Below are 14,137 nucleotides of genomic sequence, written 5' to 3'. Positions count from 1 at the left end.
GTGATGCCAAGATGTCTCCAGGACAAATGTCTACTTGTCTGTCTTACATGGGAGAAAGCCTCCAATCCCCAAGTGTCTAAGTGACAGCTAGGGACCAGAGGGCAGAGGTCAGGGAGACATATCCTATGAATGTTCCAACCGAGAGACATGGAAAGCAAATGGCAGATGCTGGGGGCAGTGTGGCCACAGCAGGATCCGCTACAAGAACCACCTGAGGGGTGGACATGATAGTGACCCATCCTCAGGAGAGTAACAGGAATCCGAGAAAGGAGTCTGAGCAAACCCATCTCCCACCAGGAGCATCTCAGACAGCGGGCTCTGTCTGGATCACTGCTGGGGACAGACCAACAGGGATGTAGGGTGGCAGGGAGAGTAGAGCCTTCCTAGTACCTCCATCCTTGCAATTCATCCCTGTCTCCTCAGCTTAGCCTGAGTGAGAGGTCAAGGGTACCCCAGGTCCCCTCTCTACTATCACCTGTGCCTCGTGCTCTTGGCTCCAGGCAACACTAAGACCCCACTAGGATTGGTCCTGAACTCACCTCACCTAGTCAACTCAATGAGGATGCGAACCAGACCCCACATTATGTCCACTGATGGCTGCTATTCTCAGGGTTTTAGATCAGTGGTTCTCAACCTTCCTAATGCTGCCACCCTTTAATATAGTTCCAGGTACTTCCATGTGGGTGTATCTGCAGGTGGGTTGACCCGCCTGGAGACGGAAGAGAGGTATCTCAGTTACGGTCTTTTTTTTTTTTTTTTAAAGATTTATTTATTTATTATATGTGAGTATACTGTAGCTGTCTTCAGACACTCCAGAAGAGGGTGTCAGATCTCATCACCGGTAGTTGTGAGCCACCATGTGGTTGCTGGGATTTGAACTCAGGACCTTTGGAAGAGCAGTCAGTGCTCTTAACCGCCAAGCCATATCTCCAGCCGCCTCAGTTACAGTCTTAAACATTGGAAAAATGTGCTTTCGGATAATCTTAGGTGACCCCTGTGAAGGGGTCGTTCAATCCTGGAAACCCACAAGTTGAAAATTGCTGCTCGGGCTGGAGAGATGGCTCAGCAGTTAAGAGCACTCTTCCAGAAGTCATGAGTTTCAAATCCCAGCAACCACATGGTGGCTCACAACCATCTGTAATGAGATCTGATGCCCTCTTCTGGACTGTCTGAGGATAGCTACAGTGTACTTACACATAATAAATAAATAAATCTTTTTTAAAAAGAAAGAAAAGAAAAGAAAGAAAATGCTGCTCTAGACAGACGTGGAGACCTGTTTTCTATGGAGCCTGGCAGCAGATGGGGCATGGCCTAGCATCCCAGAGTAAAAAGAAAAGAGAAGGTAGGCTGTTGTTAAGAGCTACATTGTTATACATTATTACACACCTTACAAGAACTTTGTTTCCTAAATCTAATGCATCCTGCTAACTGTGTTTCCAACTCACCCTGAACTTGTAACACAGCGGGACTTTTATCCACCCCTTTGCTTTGCTAAATACCCACGATGACTCCCATGTGATATCTTCCTGCACTTATCTATCCCACAGACAGCCTTGAGCCCTGCCCCTGCCCACCCCACTTTTCTGCCCCAGTGCTATCAGCTACTGGACTCAACAGACTGTTTCTATCAATCCTAACCCCTCCACATAAAAGGGACCTCAAAAGCCAGTGAGGAGCTGCTTTCTGAAGACCCCAAATCAGAGGGAGACAGTCGTCTGGCCTGGCCCTTTCGTCAGGAAGTAATGGGAATGTTTTTTCCTCCTCAGTTCTAATGCCAGCTCTTGTCCCCACCGCACAGACTCTAGGCTCTCTTGTCAAAATGGCTCCAGAACCGAGGTGACTGTGAGCCAGAGTGAGGAACGAGGTGACGGCCATCAGGGCAGAGGAAAGAGAGGCCTTACTGACCTGACCCACAGAGTTTCCAAGAGCAGCCCCCATAGTGGCTGCGGAATGATACGGATGAGCTTGATTCAGGCCATAGCCCTGGGGCAGAGGCCCAGTGGGGCATAGTGAAGGCTGGGTGAAGTGATGCACTTGTTCGACCCCCAGCATCAGGAAGCTGAGGCAGGGTCCCTGAGAGCTGCTAGTGCCCCCTGTGGCCATTTTCTTTCTATGGCCTCACTCAGAGGAACTGCAAAATCTCTGCTGCTTTCAGGGATCCTTTGCCAGAGCCAATACTTTGTTGTGACTACAGGCACTCCATTGGACTTCGAGGTGACTTCCCAGTACAAAGTCACTGTGCCCTTCCTGGTGAGGGTCCCAGGAAGCCATCTGCCACATAGGACAGTCACACACAATGTGCCATCTACCTTGGAAGAAGATGCTATACATAATAGTTTATGAGAGGCTGAGGCAGGGGGATTGCCAGCTCAAAGCCAGTTTGGGCTAGACAGCAAGGCTCTGTCTCCATACTAACCCAAAATAATTGTGTTGAACTGGTGAAATTTCTTTTTGTTTTTAGTTTTTAAATATTTAGTTTTTAATACTGTGCGCGTGCATGTGTGTGTGTGTGTGTGTGTTTGTGTGTGTGTGTGTGTGTGTTTGTGTGTGTGTGTGTGTGTGTGTGTGTATGTATGTGTGTGTAGGCTACTCTTGACTCTTCAGGGCCCTACGTTCACCCAAAGGCAGAAAGGAAGCCTACATCTGTCAGGGCACCTGTCTTGCTGTGCATCTTTGAGCAAGTCAGTACTTCCCCTGAGCTCTTCCTGTCTGCCCTGACTGTCACTGAATGCTTTTGCCAGTGGAAACAGGAAGGAAGGACATTATGTTAATGGGCAGACTTTACCTTCAATAAAATCAAATTAGCTTAGCATACACTACCCTCAATAAAATCAAATTAGCTTAGCATTTAGCCAGCCAGCTTTCTGACAAATGTTTTGTTATTTTTTTTTTTTTTTTGAGACAGGCTCCTCCTAGCTATAGGTGGAGGAGACAGAGGCACCAAGAAGACAGTCCTACACTGAAGGACACAAACACTGGCCTCTGTGCAGGAGTCCCCTGTAGCTCTGGAGGCTTTTAGTTTAAGCTGGGGTGTCCTTGGGAGTGGCCAGCTAGCTGGAAGCAACACACACACACACACACACACACCAGCTGCTGGGCAGTGACTCCCACACTTTAGTTTCGATTTCCTAGACTCTTAGGCTTGGCTGTGTTAGGGGTGGGGCTTTGGACTTGATTTCCTCTTTCTAGAAACCCAGATACAGGGCAGAAGCCCCAGGATTTGAGCTACAGTGTGCTCTGCCTCTTCAATTCACAAGACCAGCTAGCAACTATGGGAAACTGGCTGACTGGCTGGTCATCTGAAGGGCCATCTGGCTATTCATCTGGCTGGTCATCTGGTGGATCTTCGGGGGTGCCCTCTGGGCCAGCACACAAGCGAGAAGAGTCTATCCAGGCAAACCGCCCACCCAGCGAAAAATGTCTGAAGCAGACTGGGGTGTTCTCGGTGACACCCCAGAAGCTAGAAGAGTATATCCAGGCATATCTCAAACCCAATGAAGAATCTCTGAAGCAGATAGACCAGGCCGTGGATGCCATCTCTGAACTGCTGCTTTGCAGTGAGATCCCTGTGATGAAAGTGGCTAAGGTGAGGGCTGGGGCCAGGGCTCAGGATCCCAGGAAAGTTCCCTGTCCCTACAGGTGCTGGAGCTGAGGCATTGTTCCGCACCAGGCCCAGGGGATTGCACTTCAAAGGTTTTTCCTCTGAGGACAGACAATGCAGGAGCCCTGGCGGCTGCCAGGTCTTCCTTCACCTGGCTGCATGACTCCTGGCAGGATACTTCACCTCTCTGTGCCTCAGTGGCCAGATCTGCAGAATGAGGTCAGCCTAGACCCCACTTCAGAGGGTTGTGATGGTGGCGCACAGTGTTCTTAGCACAGGGAAGGCAGTTATCAGTGCTTGGTAAATTGCTAGGGACTGACTGACTACGTGCATTTGTGCTTCACTGTATAATGTCTTTGACTCCACATTTGTGAGATTTTTGTTCGTGTATCTATTTTCATACCTGCATAGTATTCCACTGTATCTATTTTCATGCCTATATATTACTCTGCTGTGTTATTTGTTCATCTTATTGCAGTTTTGAGTTGATTTCAGTTTGGAGCTATCATGTAAAACATGGACACAAATTGGTCCTGGCAACCTGATTTTAAAATGGCAGTGACATTTGGCGGATTTCACTTGATTTAAGAAGTGTCAGGCAGGCAGATTTCTGAGTTTGAGGCCAGCCTGGTCTACAGAGTGAGTTCCAGGACAATCCAGGGCTATACAGAGAAACCCTGACTCGAAAAACCAAAAAAAAAAAAAAAGTCACTCTCTGGAGCTTCAGAAGGTCTAGATCTCACAACAGCCTCTCCTTGCCTGCAGGGTGGCTCCTATGGCCGGGAAACAGTCCTAAGAGGCTGCTCCGATGGTACCCTTGTTCTCTTCATGGATTGCTTCCAACAGTTTCAGGATCAGAAGAAATACCAAGTTGAACTCCTTGACACCATTGAACAATGGCTGAAAAGCTATGAGAAATACAAGAAGTCAGTAAACCGTGGACATGCCCTTGTAGTACAAGTGTCTGTACCAGGGCAGAGTATACTCTTGCAGTTACTGCCAGCCTTCAATCCTCTGCGTGAGTGGTCGGGGGACTAGCGGGGTCCCAAGCATCCTGGGAGTCCTGGGAGGCCACTGGGGTCCCATGGGCCGAGGCTTTTTCCTAAATAGGGCTTGTAAACTCCTGTCTTAGTCACTGGTCAGTGGCTGTGAAGAGACGCCACGACCAAGACAACTCTTATAAAAAGAAGCATTTAACTAAGGGCTGGCTTCAAGTGTCCGAGGGTTAGTCCCTTATCATCGTGGTGGGAAACAGACAGGCATAGTGTTGGAGCAATAGCTGAGAGCTTCATACCCTGATCCATAGGCAGAAAGAGAGAGAAGGCACTGGGCCTGGCATGAGCTTGGGAAACTGCAAAGCCCCATCCCCAGCAACACACCCTCCAACAAGAACACACCTCATAATCCGTCCCAAACAGTTCATCAGCTGGGGACCAAGCGTGCAAAGATAATGAGCCTCTGGGGTCCATTCTCATCCAAACTACCGCAACCCCCAAGAAAGAAGAGCCTCCTTCCCTGGGCATACTCTGTCTAGCACTTCATTCTCATCTCATTGGCTTTTGATACAATGTTCTAGACTCTTGAACCTAAAGGGGAGACTTGATAGGTGAGAGGGTGGATGAGTGATGGGCAGATGGACAAATGGTAGGAAAGAAAGTGGACAGGTGGGTGGCTGGGTCTCACTAGATGTGTGTATGTGTGGGCAGATGGATGTAGGGGTAGGTGTGTGTGTGCGTGTGTGTGTGTGTGTGTATGTGTGTGTGTGTATGAAGATGGATGATGTGTGGACAGATGGAAAATGGATGGAAGCATTGTGGATGGATGAATGTGTAGGTGAATGGATAGATGGATAGATGGATGGATGGTTGAATGGATAGATGGATGTGTGGATGGATGGATGGATGGATGGATGGATGGATGGATGTGTGAATGGATGGATGGATGTGTGGGTGGATGGATGGATGGATGGATGGATGGATGGATGGATGGATGTGTGAATGGATGGATGGATGTGTGGGTGGATGGATGGATGTGTGGATGTAGGGATAGACAGATGGATGGGAAAACAAGCACATAAATGTATCTGGGCTATTCTGCCAATGGTGGACTCCACTAGGCTGACAGCCCAGGACCTCTGAGCTGGAGGCCAGGGCCCCTTTGATTGTCCACAATTCTGAGAAACTTCTGGGTTACTAAGCCCTTGAATGGCTACCACCTGACCATTTTCTGACAAGATGGAGATGTGCATACACCCACATGATGGCATTCCCAGAAAGGTAGCACCCCTGGGCCCTTCCCATCTTGGGGTTTGAAGGTGGAATGTCTCTACAGGCTCATGTGTTTGAACACTTAGTCCCAGCTTCTGGTGCTCATTTGAGGGTGTGGAGAGGAAGAGGGCGTTACCCCTCACTCTGCTTCCAACCCCACTTTCAGTCTGTGTTTGCTTCTTGATCCAAGACAGAATCATGCAGCATTACTTCCTGCAGCCATAACTTCCCCACCATGATGGCTGTTCCCTCTAACAGTGAGCCAAAAGAAAGACAGCCCTCTTCCAACCAGAAAAGGGACTGACACACAACCCCATGAGTCCCTTGTCACCAAATCTAAGATCAGAGCAACCAGCTAACAGGTTTGATCAGTTGTAATGGTGTGCCTGCCTTGAAAGGGCTGTAGGAAAGTCTGGGTTCTCTCTTCTGATATGCAGTCTGGTAGTAGGAGTCCAGCCCAACCCACCCTCTGCTGCCTTGACCCAGTCAAGGAAGGTGGTGGGAGAAATGAACTCTCCACATGTGGTACTGGATGATGCCACCAGATGGCGATAGACTTGCATCTTCCAAAATAAGATTTAATTACAAGAAAGCAATAAACGTTGCTGAAAAAAAATAAGACCCTACAGGGGTCCTCAGAAATCGCTTCCTTTACTTAATAAGAGGCCAGCTAACCTGGTGTGCTTATCTCCACCAGGTCAGGTAGACTGCTGTTGCTATGGTTTTTGTAGTTGTGCCCCATATGAGGTTTACAAGATTTACTTGTTCCACTGTTGCATAAAGGACTTCAGTTATGCCTGGTATATAGTCACTAGTCAATAAATGGCAAGGGCATGTGCCCAGTACCTGGCTGGGGAGTCCATATGGCTCCTTGCCCAAAGCTGTGCACCTAAATACATTTATGAACAGCAGAGCTCAGCGAGTGAATATGGAAACTAATTGGTTCGTGCACCGCCCCCTTTCCCTGCTCCTGTCACCTCGAGGTGCCCAAGTCTATGTAAGAGGGATCGGTAGAAATCACTTTGTGACACAGATGCATGTAGTTGTGCACAAACATTGGCTTTGATACTAACCTGAGGCCTATATTTCTCACGTGTAATTTACTGCTTCATGCTCTGCATGGCTCCACTGATTCTGTCACACACACACACACACACACACACACACACACACACACACGCAGCCTTCATTTTAGCCTTTATTATATATCAAGGAGAATATTCACACTGCCAGCTTTTCCAAAGAGCTAGCTGCCCTCTTGCAGATCAGGCAATTGATCTTCCCAACTCCAGCTGAGCTTCCCGCTGTCCTCTCCCATCAGGCTTCAGTGAGAATCCAAGCTCCTGTGTCTATCGGGATCTCAAGCAATCCATGGATCGAGTAGGGGCATCACCAGGGGAGTTCTCAGGCTGCTTCACCACACTGCAGCAGCAGTTTTTCAAGAAATATCCCAGAAGACTGAAGGATTTGATCCTATTGGTCAAGCACTGGTATGAACAGGTAATATATGTTGTTGTCTTGTTTTAAAGAGGGTCTCAGTCTGGCCTGGAACTCACTCTGGAGACCAGGCTGGCCTCAAATTCAGAGATCCATCTGCCCCTGCTTCTGTCTCCCAAGTCCTGGGGCCAACGCCACCACTCCCTACTATATTACCTTTCTATTGAGATCATTCACAACAAGGAAATTTCAAGCATATTAACAACATACTTCTACCTGATTTGATTTCTTCTTCAGCCACAAACCAGAATAGAATATTTTCTCAATCCAAGAACATAGTGGCTGCCTGACTGTGGTCCCAGCACTCTAGAAGAGAAGACACACGGCTCTAGAATTTAAGGCTAATCCCAACTATATAGCAAGACTCTTCTTTTAAAAAAAAAAAAAATTCTGAAGCTGGTGAAATGGTTCAGCAGTTAAGAGCACATTTGTGGGCTGGGGAGATTTCTCAGTGGTTAGGAGGACTGATTGTTCTTCCAGAGGTCCTGAGTTCAATTCCCAGCAAGCACTTGGTAGCTCACAACCATCTGTGATGAGATCTGATGCCCTCCTCTGTGACAGTGTACTCACAGAAAATAGATAAATAAAGTGTGTGTGTGTGAGAGAGAGAGGGGGGAGGGAGAAGGAAAAGGAGGGAGAGAGAGGAAGAGGGAAGGAGAGGGAGAGAGAGAGAGAAAGAGGGAGGGAGGGAGGGAGAGAGGGAGGGAGAGAGAGAGGACTCAGTTAGATTCCCAGCACCCATATCATGCATCCCACAACCAACTTTCACTCCAGAGGGATCTATAACACCTCCAGGTTATGCAAGCACCAGAACATGCAAACAAAATACCTGTACACATAAAACAAAAAATTAACTATTTTTTAATTTTTTTTTAAATTCCAACATCAGCTACCACTTATGGGGGGGGGGGCGTAGTATATATGTGGAGGTCAGAGGACAGCTTACAGAAATGGATTTTCTCATTTTACTATATCAATCCTAGGGATTGAACTCAGTTCAACAGACTTGGTGGCAAGCACCTTTCCTCACTGAGCTCTCTTGCTGGCCCTTCTTTATTTTCAAACACTGTAAATGGATCGCATTGCACACAGTTGGTATCTTATTTCACTCCACTTTTGTGCCTCATCATTACATAGCAATAGCTTTTCCTTCCCTTATATTATTCCATTGTGGTAATACAGCCATGTCTTTCTTCTCTGCTGGGTTGGGCCTTTAGGTCATTTCTCTATGAACTGGATCATTGTGGGTGTTCTCCAATATATCTTTTGTGAACTTCAGCACTCACTTTTCTTGGGTAAATCCACAGAATTGCTGAGTTCTCAAACAGACCTCCAGGCAACATGTATGTACATGTCTATATTTACACACATGGACTCTATATGAAATATAGCAGAGAGTATTTATTTAGCTCTAGTAGAGCGCCAAGTGGGTTTTTAAGATCACGGTTCCAGAGGCTGGAGAGCTGTGTAAGCCCAAGGACCCAAGTGAGGATCCCCACTACCAGTGTAAGCCAGAAGGGTAGTCTGCGCTCTGCAACTCCAGCATAGGCACAGACAGATCCCCCAGATTCCCCAGGCTCACTGACCAGACACTGGAGCCTGTAATGAGCTCAAGGTCCAGTGAGAGGCGCTGTCCCAGGTGGAGAATGACTGAAGGAGATAACTGTCCTTGACCTCTGGCCTGCCTCCCCCTCACCTCTCTCTCTCTCACACACACACACACACACACCTCAAACTCACATACCTGCACACACTCATATATTCACACACTGACACACACCTTCACCCTCACACACAATCACACACTTTCACACTCACGGTTCCACTTATACTCATGCACACGCACATACTTACATTCTCACATTCATATACACTCACATTCAAATACACAGTCACACAGGTTCACACTCATGCATGCACACACACACATTCACAGAGAGACATGCACATTTACAATCACAAACACACACACATTCACACTCTTTCATACATACGCTGTCACATAGTCACACACACAGTCACACACACTCACACACTAAACATTCACACACACTCATGCACATGCACACACACATTCACCGAGAGACACCTACATTTACCATCACATACACACCCACACTCAACATTTGCACTCTCACACTTGCACACACATACTCCAGTAAGCTGTGTGAGCATTCCAGGTGTTCCATCCACACCTTCATCAGTATTGGACAGTACAGACACATTGACTTCCAGATGTGGGGGATGCTGACTCTGATGACTTTCTGGTGGCCTTTTCTTCTGTCTCAGTACCAGGAGAAGCTCCCACCTCAGCCATTGCTATACGCCCTGGAGCTGCTCACTGTGTACGCCTGGGAACAGGGCTGCCAAGCTGAAGAGTTCAACATGGCACAAGGTATCAGGGCCGTGCTACAACTCATCAGTCAGCCGACAAATCTGTGTGTCTACTGGACCGTCAATTACAACTTTGAGGATAAGACAGTCCAGAACATCCTTCTGTACCAGCTAAACTCTCCAAGGTACCCAGCTTCCAGATCTCTCCAGCTGCAGGCCAGGGTCCCACTGAGAGTGAGTTCTGAACCCTTGCTGGGAGCCAGAGCGAACCTGAAGGTCTGCTTGCAAAGGAAAGCCAGCTAATGCGTTTCATTTTCCAGCTCATGGTCAGGTTTTGTCCGCCAAGGGGTGGTGGGAGGAGGGGATTGGGAAAGGAAGTTCTCAGCAAGGAACAGAGGGATCTAACATCTCTGAAAAGCAGAAGTTGAGGAGTCAGTATGGCTGGGTACTGCGGATCCCTCAACAGCTTAGGGAAGCAAGAGCCTTCAGAGTCTGGGCTGGCAGCTTCCCCCGCCCCTGCAGTGTGCGTGTGCACGTGCGCGTGCGTGTCTGTCTGTCACCCATGTATGCATGCATATGTGCCTGTCTGTCTGTATGTATAGATACATGTGGAGGCCAGAGGTTAGCATCAGGTGTCTCCTCACATCTGTACCTCACTCTCCACTTCGTGTTTAAAGATTCATTTATTTTATGTGTATGGGCGTTTTCCCTGTGTCTTATGTCAGTGGACCACATGCATGCAGTGCCTATGAAGGTCAGAAAACGGAGTCAGATTCACTGGGATTGTAGTTACAGATGGTTGTGAGCCACTACCTGGGTTCTCAGACTGAACCTGGGTCCTCTACAAAGAGCAGCCAGTGGTCTTAATCGCTGAAGGGTCTCTCTACTACTTTATTTTTTGAGTTAGGATCTCCTACTGATATTCAATAGCCAATAGGCTAGACTGGCTGGTCAGGGAGCCCCAAGACCCACCTGTGTCTGCCCCCTCAAGGCTGGGATTACAAACTCACATCCACGTCTGGCTTTTTGTATGTGTCTTGGGGACCTCCAACTCAGGACCTGTTTGTGAGGCAGGCACTTCACCCACTGACCCATTCCCCAGCCTGATTCCTCTCTTTCCGTTAAGATCTATTTGTGTGTCTGTGTGAGTGCAGAAGTGGGTAAACACTGCTTTGCGCATAGAGGCCAGAAGTGGGTATCAGGTGTTCTCCATCTATCCGTGGGAGGCAGGATCTCTCTCTTCCTCAACCTGAGTTCCTGTGTATTTCAACTAGGCTGGAAGCCAGCAAGCCCCAGAGATCCTGTTGTCTCTACTCCCCAACCCCCCAGAGCCAGGATTAAAGGCATGTTCAGAACACCTATGTTGTTATGAGGGTGTTGGGTCCCAAACTTGGGTCCTTATGGTTGAGAACTAAGCACTCTTAGTTGCTAAGCTGTCTTCTCATTCCCAGATTTCTTTCTTGTGGGGGTAGAGGGAGAGTGAAATAGGGTCTTACTGTGTAGCCCTGGCTGACCTGGAACTCACTGTGTAGACCAAGCTAGCCTTGAATTCACAGAGACCCACCTGCCTCTGCCTCCCAAGTGCTGAGATTAAAGGTGTGTGCTGCTAAATCAAGCCCTGTTTTGTTTTGTTTTGTTTTTTTTCATCTAATAAAATTCCTAGACCGGTCATCTTGGATCCAACTGACCCAACCAACAATGTGGGAAAAGATGTTAGGCTACTGACAGAAGAGGCTCTGACCTGGCTAAACTCTTCCAGCCTGAATAATGAGTTACCTGCACCATATTGGGATGTTCTGGTAAGAGGGTTTCCACGCTGGAGGGAGGAACCTCCCAACACTGATCTGAGTGTGTGTCTTGGCTTCCTGTGTGTGACTGCTGTAATGCAGTCACATACTCAGTGTAGCTTAAAGCAGCAAAAATCTATTTGCCCACTGTTCTGGATGCCAGAGTTTCAAAGACAAGAAGTGGAGAGCTCTGGTTCTCCCAGGAAGTTCAGGGGCAAGTCTTATAAAGGACAACATTTAATTGGGGCTGGCTTACAGGTTCAGAGGTTCAGTCCCTTATCATCAATGTAGGAAGTAAGGCAGCATCCAGGCAGGCCTGGTGCAGGAGGAGCTGAGAGTTCTACATCTTCATCTGAAGGCTGCTAGGAGAAGACTGGCTTCCAGGCAGCTAGGATGAGGGTTTTAAAGCCCATGCCCACAGTGACACGCCTACTCCAACAAAGCTATACCCACTCCAATATGGCCACACCTACTTCAACAAGGCCACACCCACTCCTAGGCCACACCTCCAAATAGTGCCACTCTCTAGGCCCAGCATATTCAAACCACAATACTACCTTTCCCTCCACTGCCACACTCTCCCCTGTCTTGTTCCTCAGTTATGATGGCTCCTCTAGTTAGCTCCATTTTCTATTAGGTCATGCTAGTGTGTACTATAGGGCCAAATCCCAATATATTTTAGGGGGACACAACTCAACCAACTCTTAGAGGCCACAAGATGTGTGTGAGGTAGAAAAGGGGGTACAGAGAAATTGTGCCCCCCCCAAAAAAAACTGATGAATTTACTTTGCCAAGAGTGATATCAGGAGGCAGGGAGGGGGCACGGGAGAGGAGAAGGAGAGGAGAGGAGGGAGGAAAAGAGGCAGAGCCTCCTAGATGCACAGAGAAGTCATGCTGTGTGTGACACTCTAGCAAACCCTGAAGCCCAGCCCATGGGCGTGGGCCAACAGCAAAGCAGAGGAAACCTGCCTGTCAGAGGATGTCAGTGCACCCTAAGTTAGACCAGCTGAGTCTGTTCAAAGGCTACTTTGTTAAACTTGGGAGTGGGACAAATGTGCCAGTGGAACTGGAGTTAGACAGTTGTGAGGCACCACCCAGGTGCTGGGAGCCAAACCTGGGTCCCCTGACAGAGCAGACAGAGCTCTGAACCATTGGGCCATCTCTGGAGTCCCTGCCACACCTTTTGATCCCCCTGCTGCCGTCTCACCAGCCTGTCCCTTCCAGGCTATTAAGTCACCCGTCTCTCAACAGCTGCTTCAAAGTTCAGGCCCAGGAACCAACACACAGGCAGGAATGAGTGTTTCCGGCTTGTATACATGTATGCACATACTCACATATAAACATGCATACTCACATATGTAGGCTTAGATATTTTTAAAACCCACTTTAATAAGGGTTTTGCAACATTTTGATGCCCCCCTCTTCTAGCCCACCATCCAAAGGTAGGGGAGACAACATGGTAAATCGGACAAGGGGATGTGGACCTGTTTAGAAGTAGTTCTTTGGTGTGTGTGTGGGGGGGGGGGTGGTTCCAATCTCCACTTGTCAGAATACCAGCAGCCCAGTTCAGTAGTGTCAGGATACCAAACACATATTAGCAACAGTGGTACGATCCAGCAGAAACACCCAGGCCTCCGCTGAATTGGCGTGAGTCAGTGGGAGCAACCAGACTAGGTGGGATGCCAGGAGAAGTTCTCTGCTGTGTCTCTTTCAACAAGCGTTGCATAGCTAGCTACAAAAGCTCTCCATCACTGTCCATTGACTCTTATTTTCCTTTCTCCAAATATCACACGTCCTCCCACAAGTTTTGCCTCAGCAAGACATCACACAAGTCTGTGTCACATGTCACAACCAGAAATTTCCACCTCACACATGTGAACACTCATCTTTGTCCCTGAGGCAACACAATTTCACAAGTGTGCACGCACCTGTGCTGACAATGTCACAGGTGTGCACGTACCTGTGCTGACACATGTGAGCACTCATCTTTGTCCCTGAGGCATCACAATGTCACAGGTGTGCACACATCTGTGCTGACACTTGCTTGAGTTTGCATGCACACATCTGCAGGTACATTTGTGTGCATACACAGAGCTCACACATCTCCTATTCATACGTAGCCTTGCATGTGTGTGCTCACATGTGACACGTGTACACTCTCACCCATCCTTTACACCATCTGAGCTGTGGGGCATCAAGATCATCTGAGACTGTGGAGGGGGCTGAGCACCCCTCCTGTCCTCAGGGTGGCTGTACCGGCCTCCGCCAGTGCTCCCCAGGAAACATATCTACTTAGATCTCTCTTCCTCTCCTCTCCTGTACCCTAAATTCATAATCTTATTATTCTGACAGTGAGTGATCCAAATGCAGTCTTGCAATGCTGGAATGGAGACCCTCAAGGTCTCCTTCCGAAGTCAAGTTCTCCAGGCTACCCTGATGTCCTGGCTCCTTTGTCCATCTTCAAAACCATTAGCCCAATATCCTTGAGGCCCCTCCTCTCTGTTTCTGTCCTTACCTCTACTTGTTCAAGTTTAACCTCCCACTTGCCACTTGGAAGGTCCTTGGGGGCCTTCTGATGCTGGCCCAGGACATCTCCCATGTCCGCACTCCACAAGCCCCTCAGGAGGATCCAGGTCGCTTCCAAATAGCCC

At 48.3% G+C, this 14,137-nt stretch overlaps 1 protein-coding gene across 1 annotated transcript in view; it reads left to right on the top strand.

Annotated features, from left to right (window-relative positions):
- Positions 1-3,198: 3,198 nt before the first annotated feature.
- Oas2 (2'-5'-oligoadenylate synthetase 2) overlaps positions 3,199-14,137 on the top strand; it is a 19,665-nt gene continuing 8,726 nt past the window's right edge. The window contains exons 1-5 of the mRNA XM_031337689.1: positions 3,199-3,586; positions 4,367-4,619; positions 7,190-7,368; positions 9,655-9,884; positions 11,363-11,498. Coding sequence (XP_031193549.1) covers positions 3,272-3,586; positions 4,367-4,619; positions 7,190-7,368; positions 9,655-9,884; positions 11,363-11,498 — 1,113 coding nt within the window. The 5' untranslated portion in view covers positions 3,199-3,271. The remainder of the gene's footprint in view (positions 3,587-4,366; positions 4,620-7,189; positions 7,369-9,654; positions 9,885-11,362; positions 11,499-14,137) is intronic.

Source organism: Mastomys coucha, unplaced genomic scaffold, assembly GCF_008632895.1.
Source record: "Mastomys coucha isolate ucsf_1 unplaced genomic scaffold, UCSF_Mcou_1 pScaffold22, whole genome shotgun sequence".
Classification (NCBI taxonomy): Eukaryota; Metazoa; Chordata; class Mammalia; order Rodentia; family Muridae; genus Mastomys; species Mastomys coucha.
The sequence above is the reverse complement of the archived record's forward strand: the minus strand, read 5'-3'. Positions and strand labels throughout refer to the sequence as shown.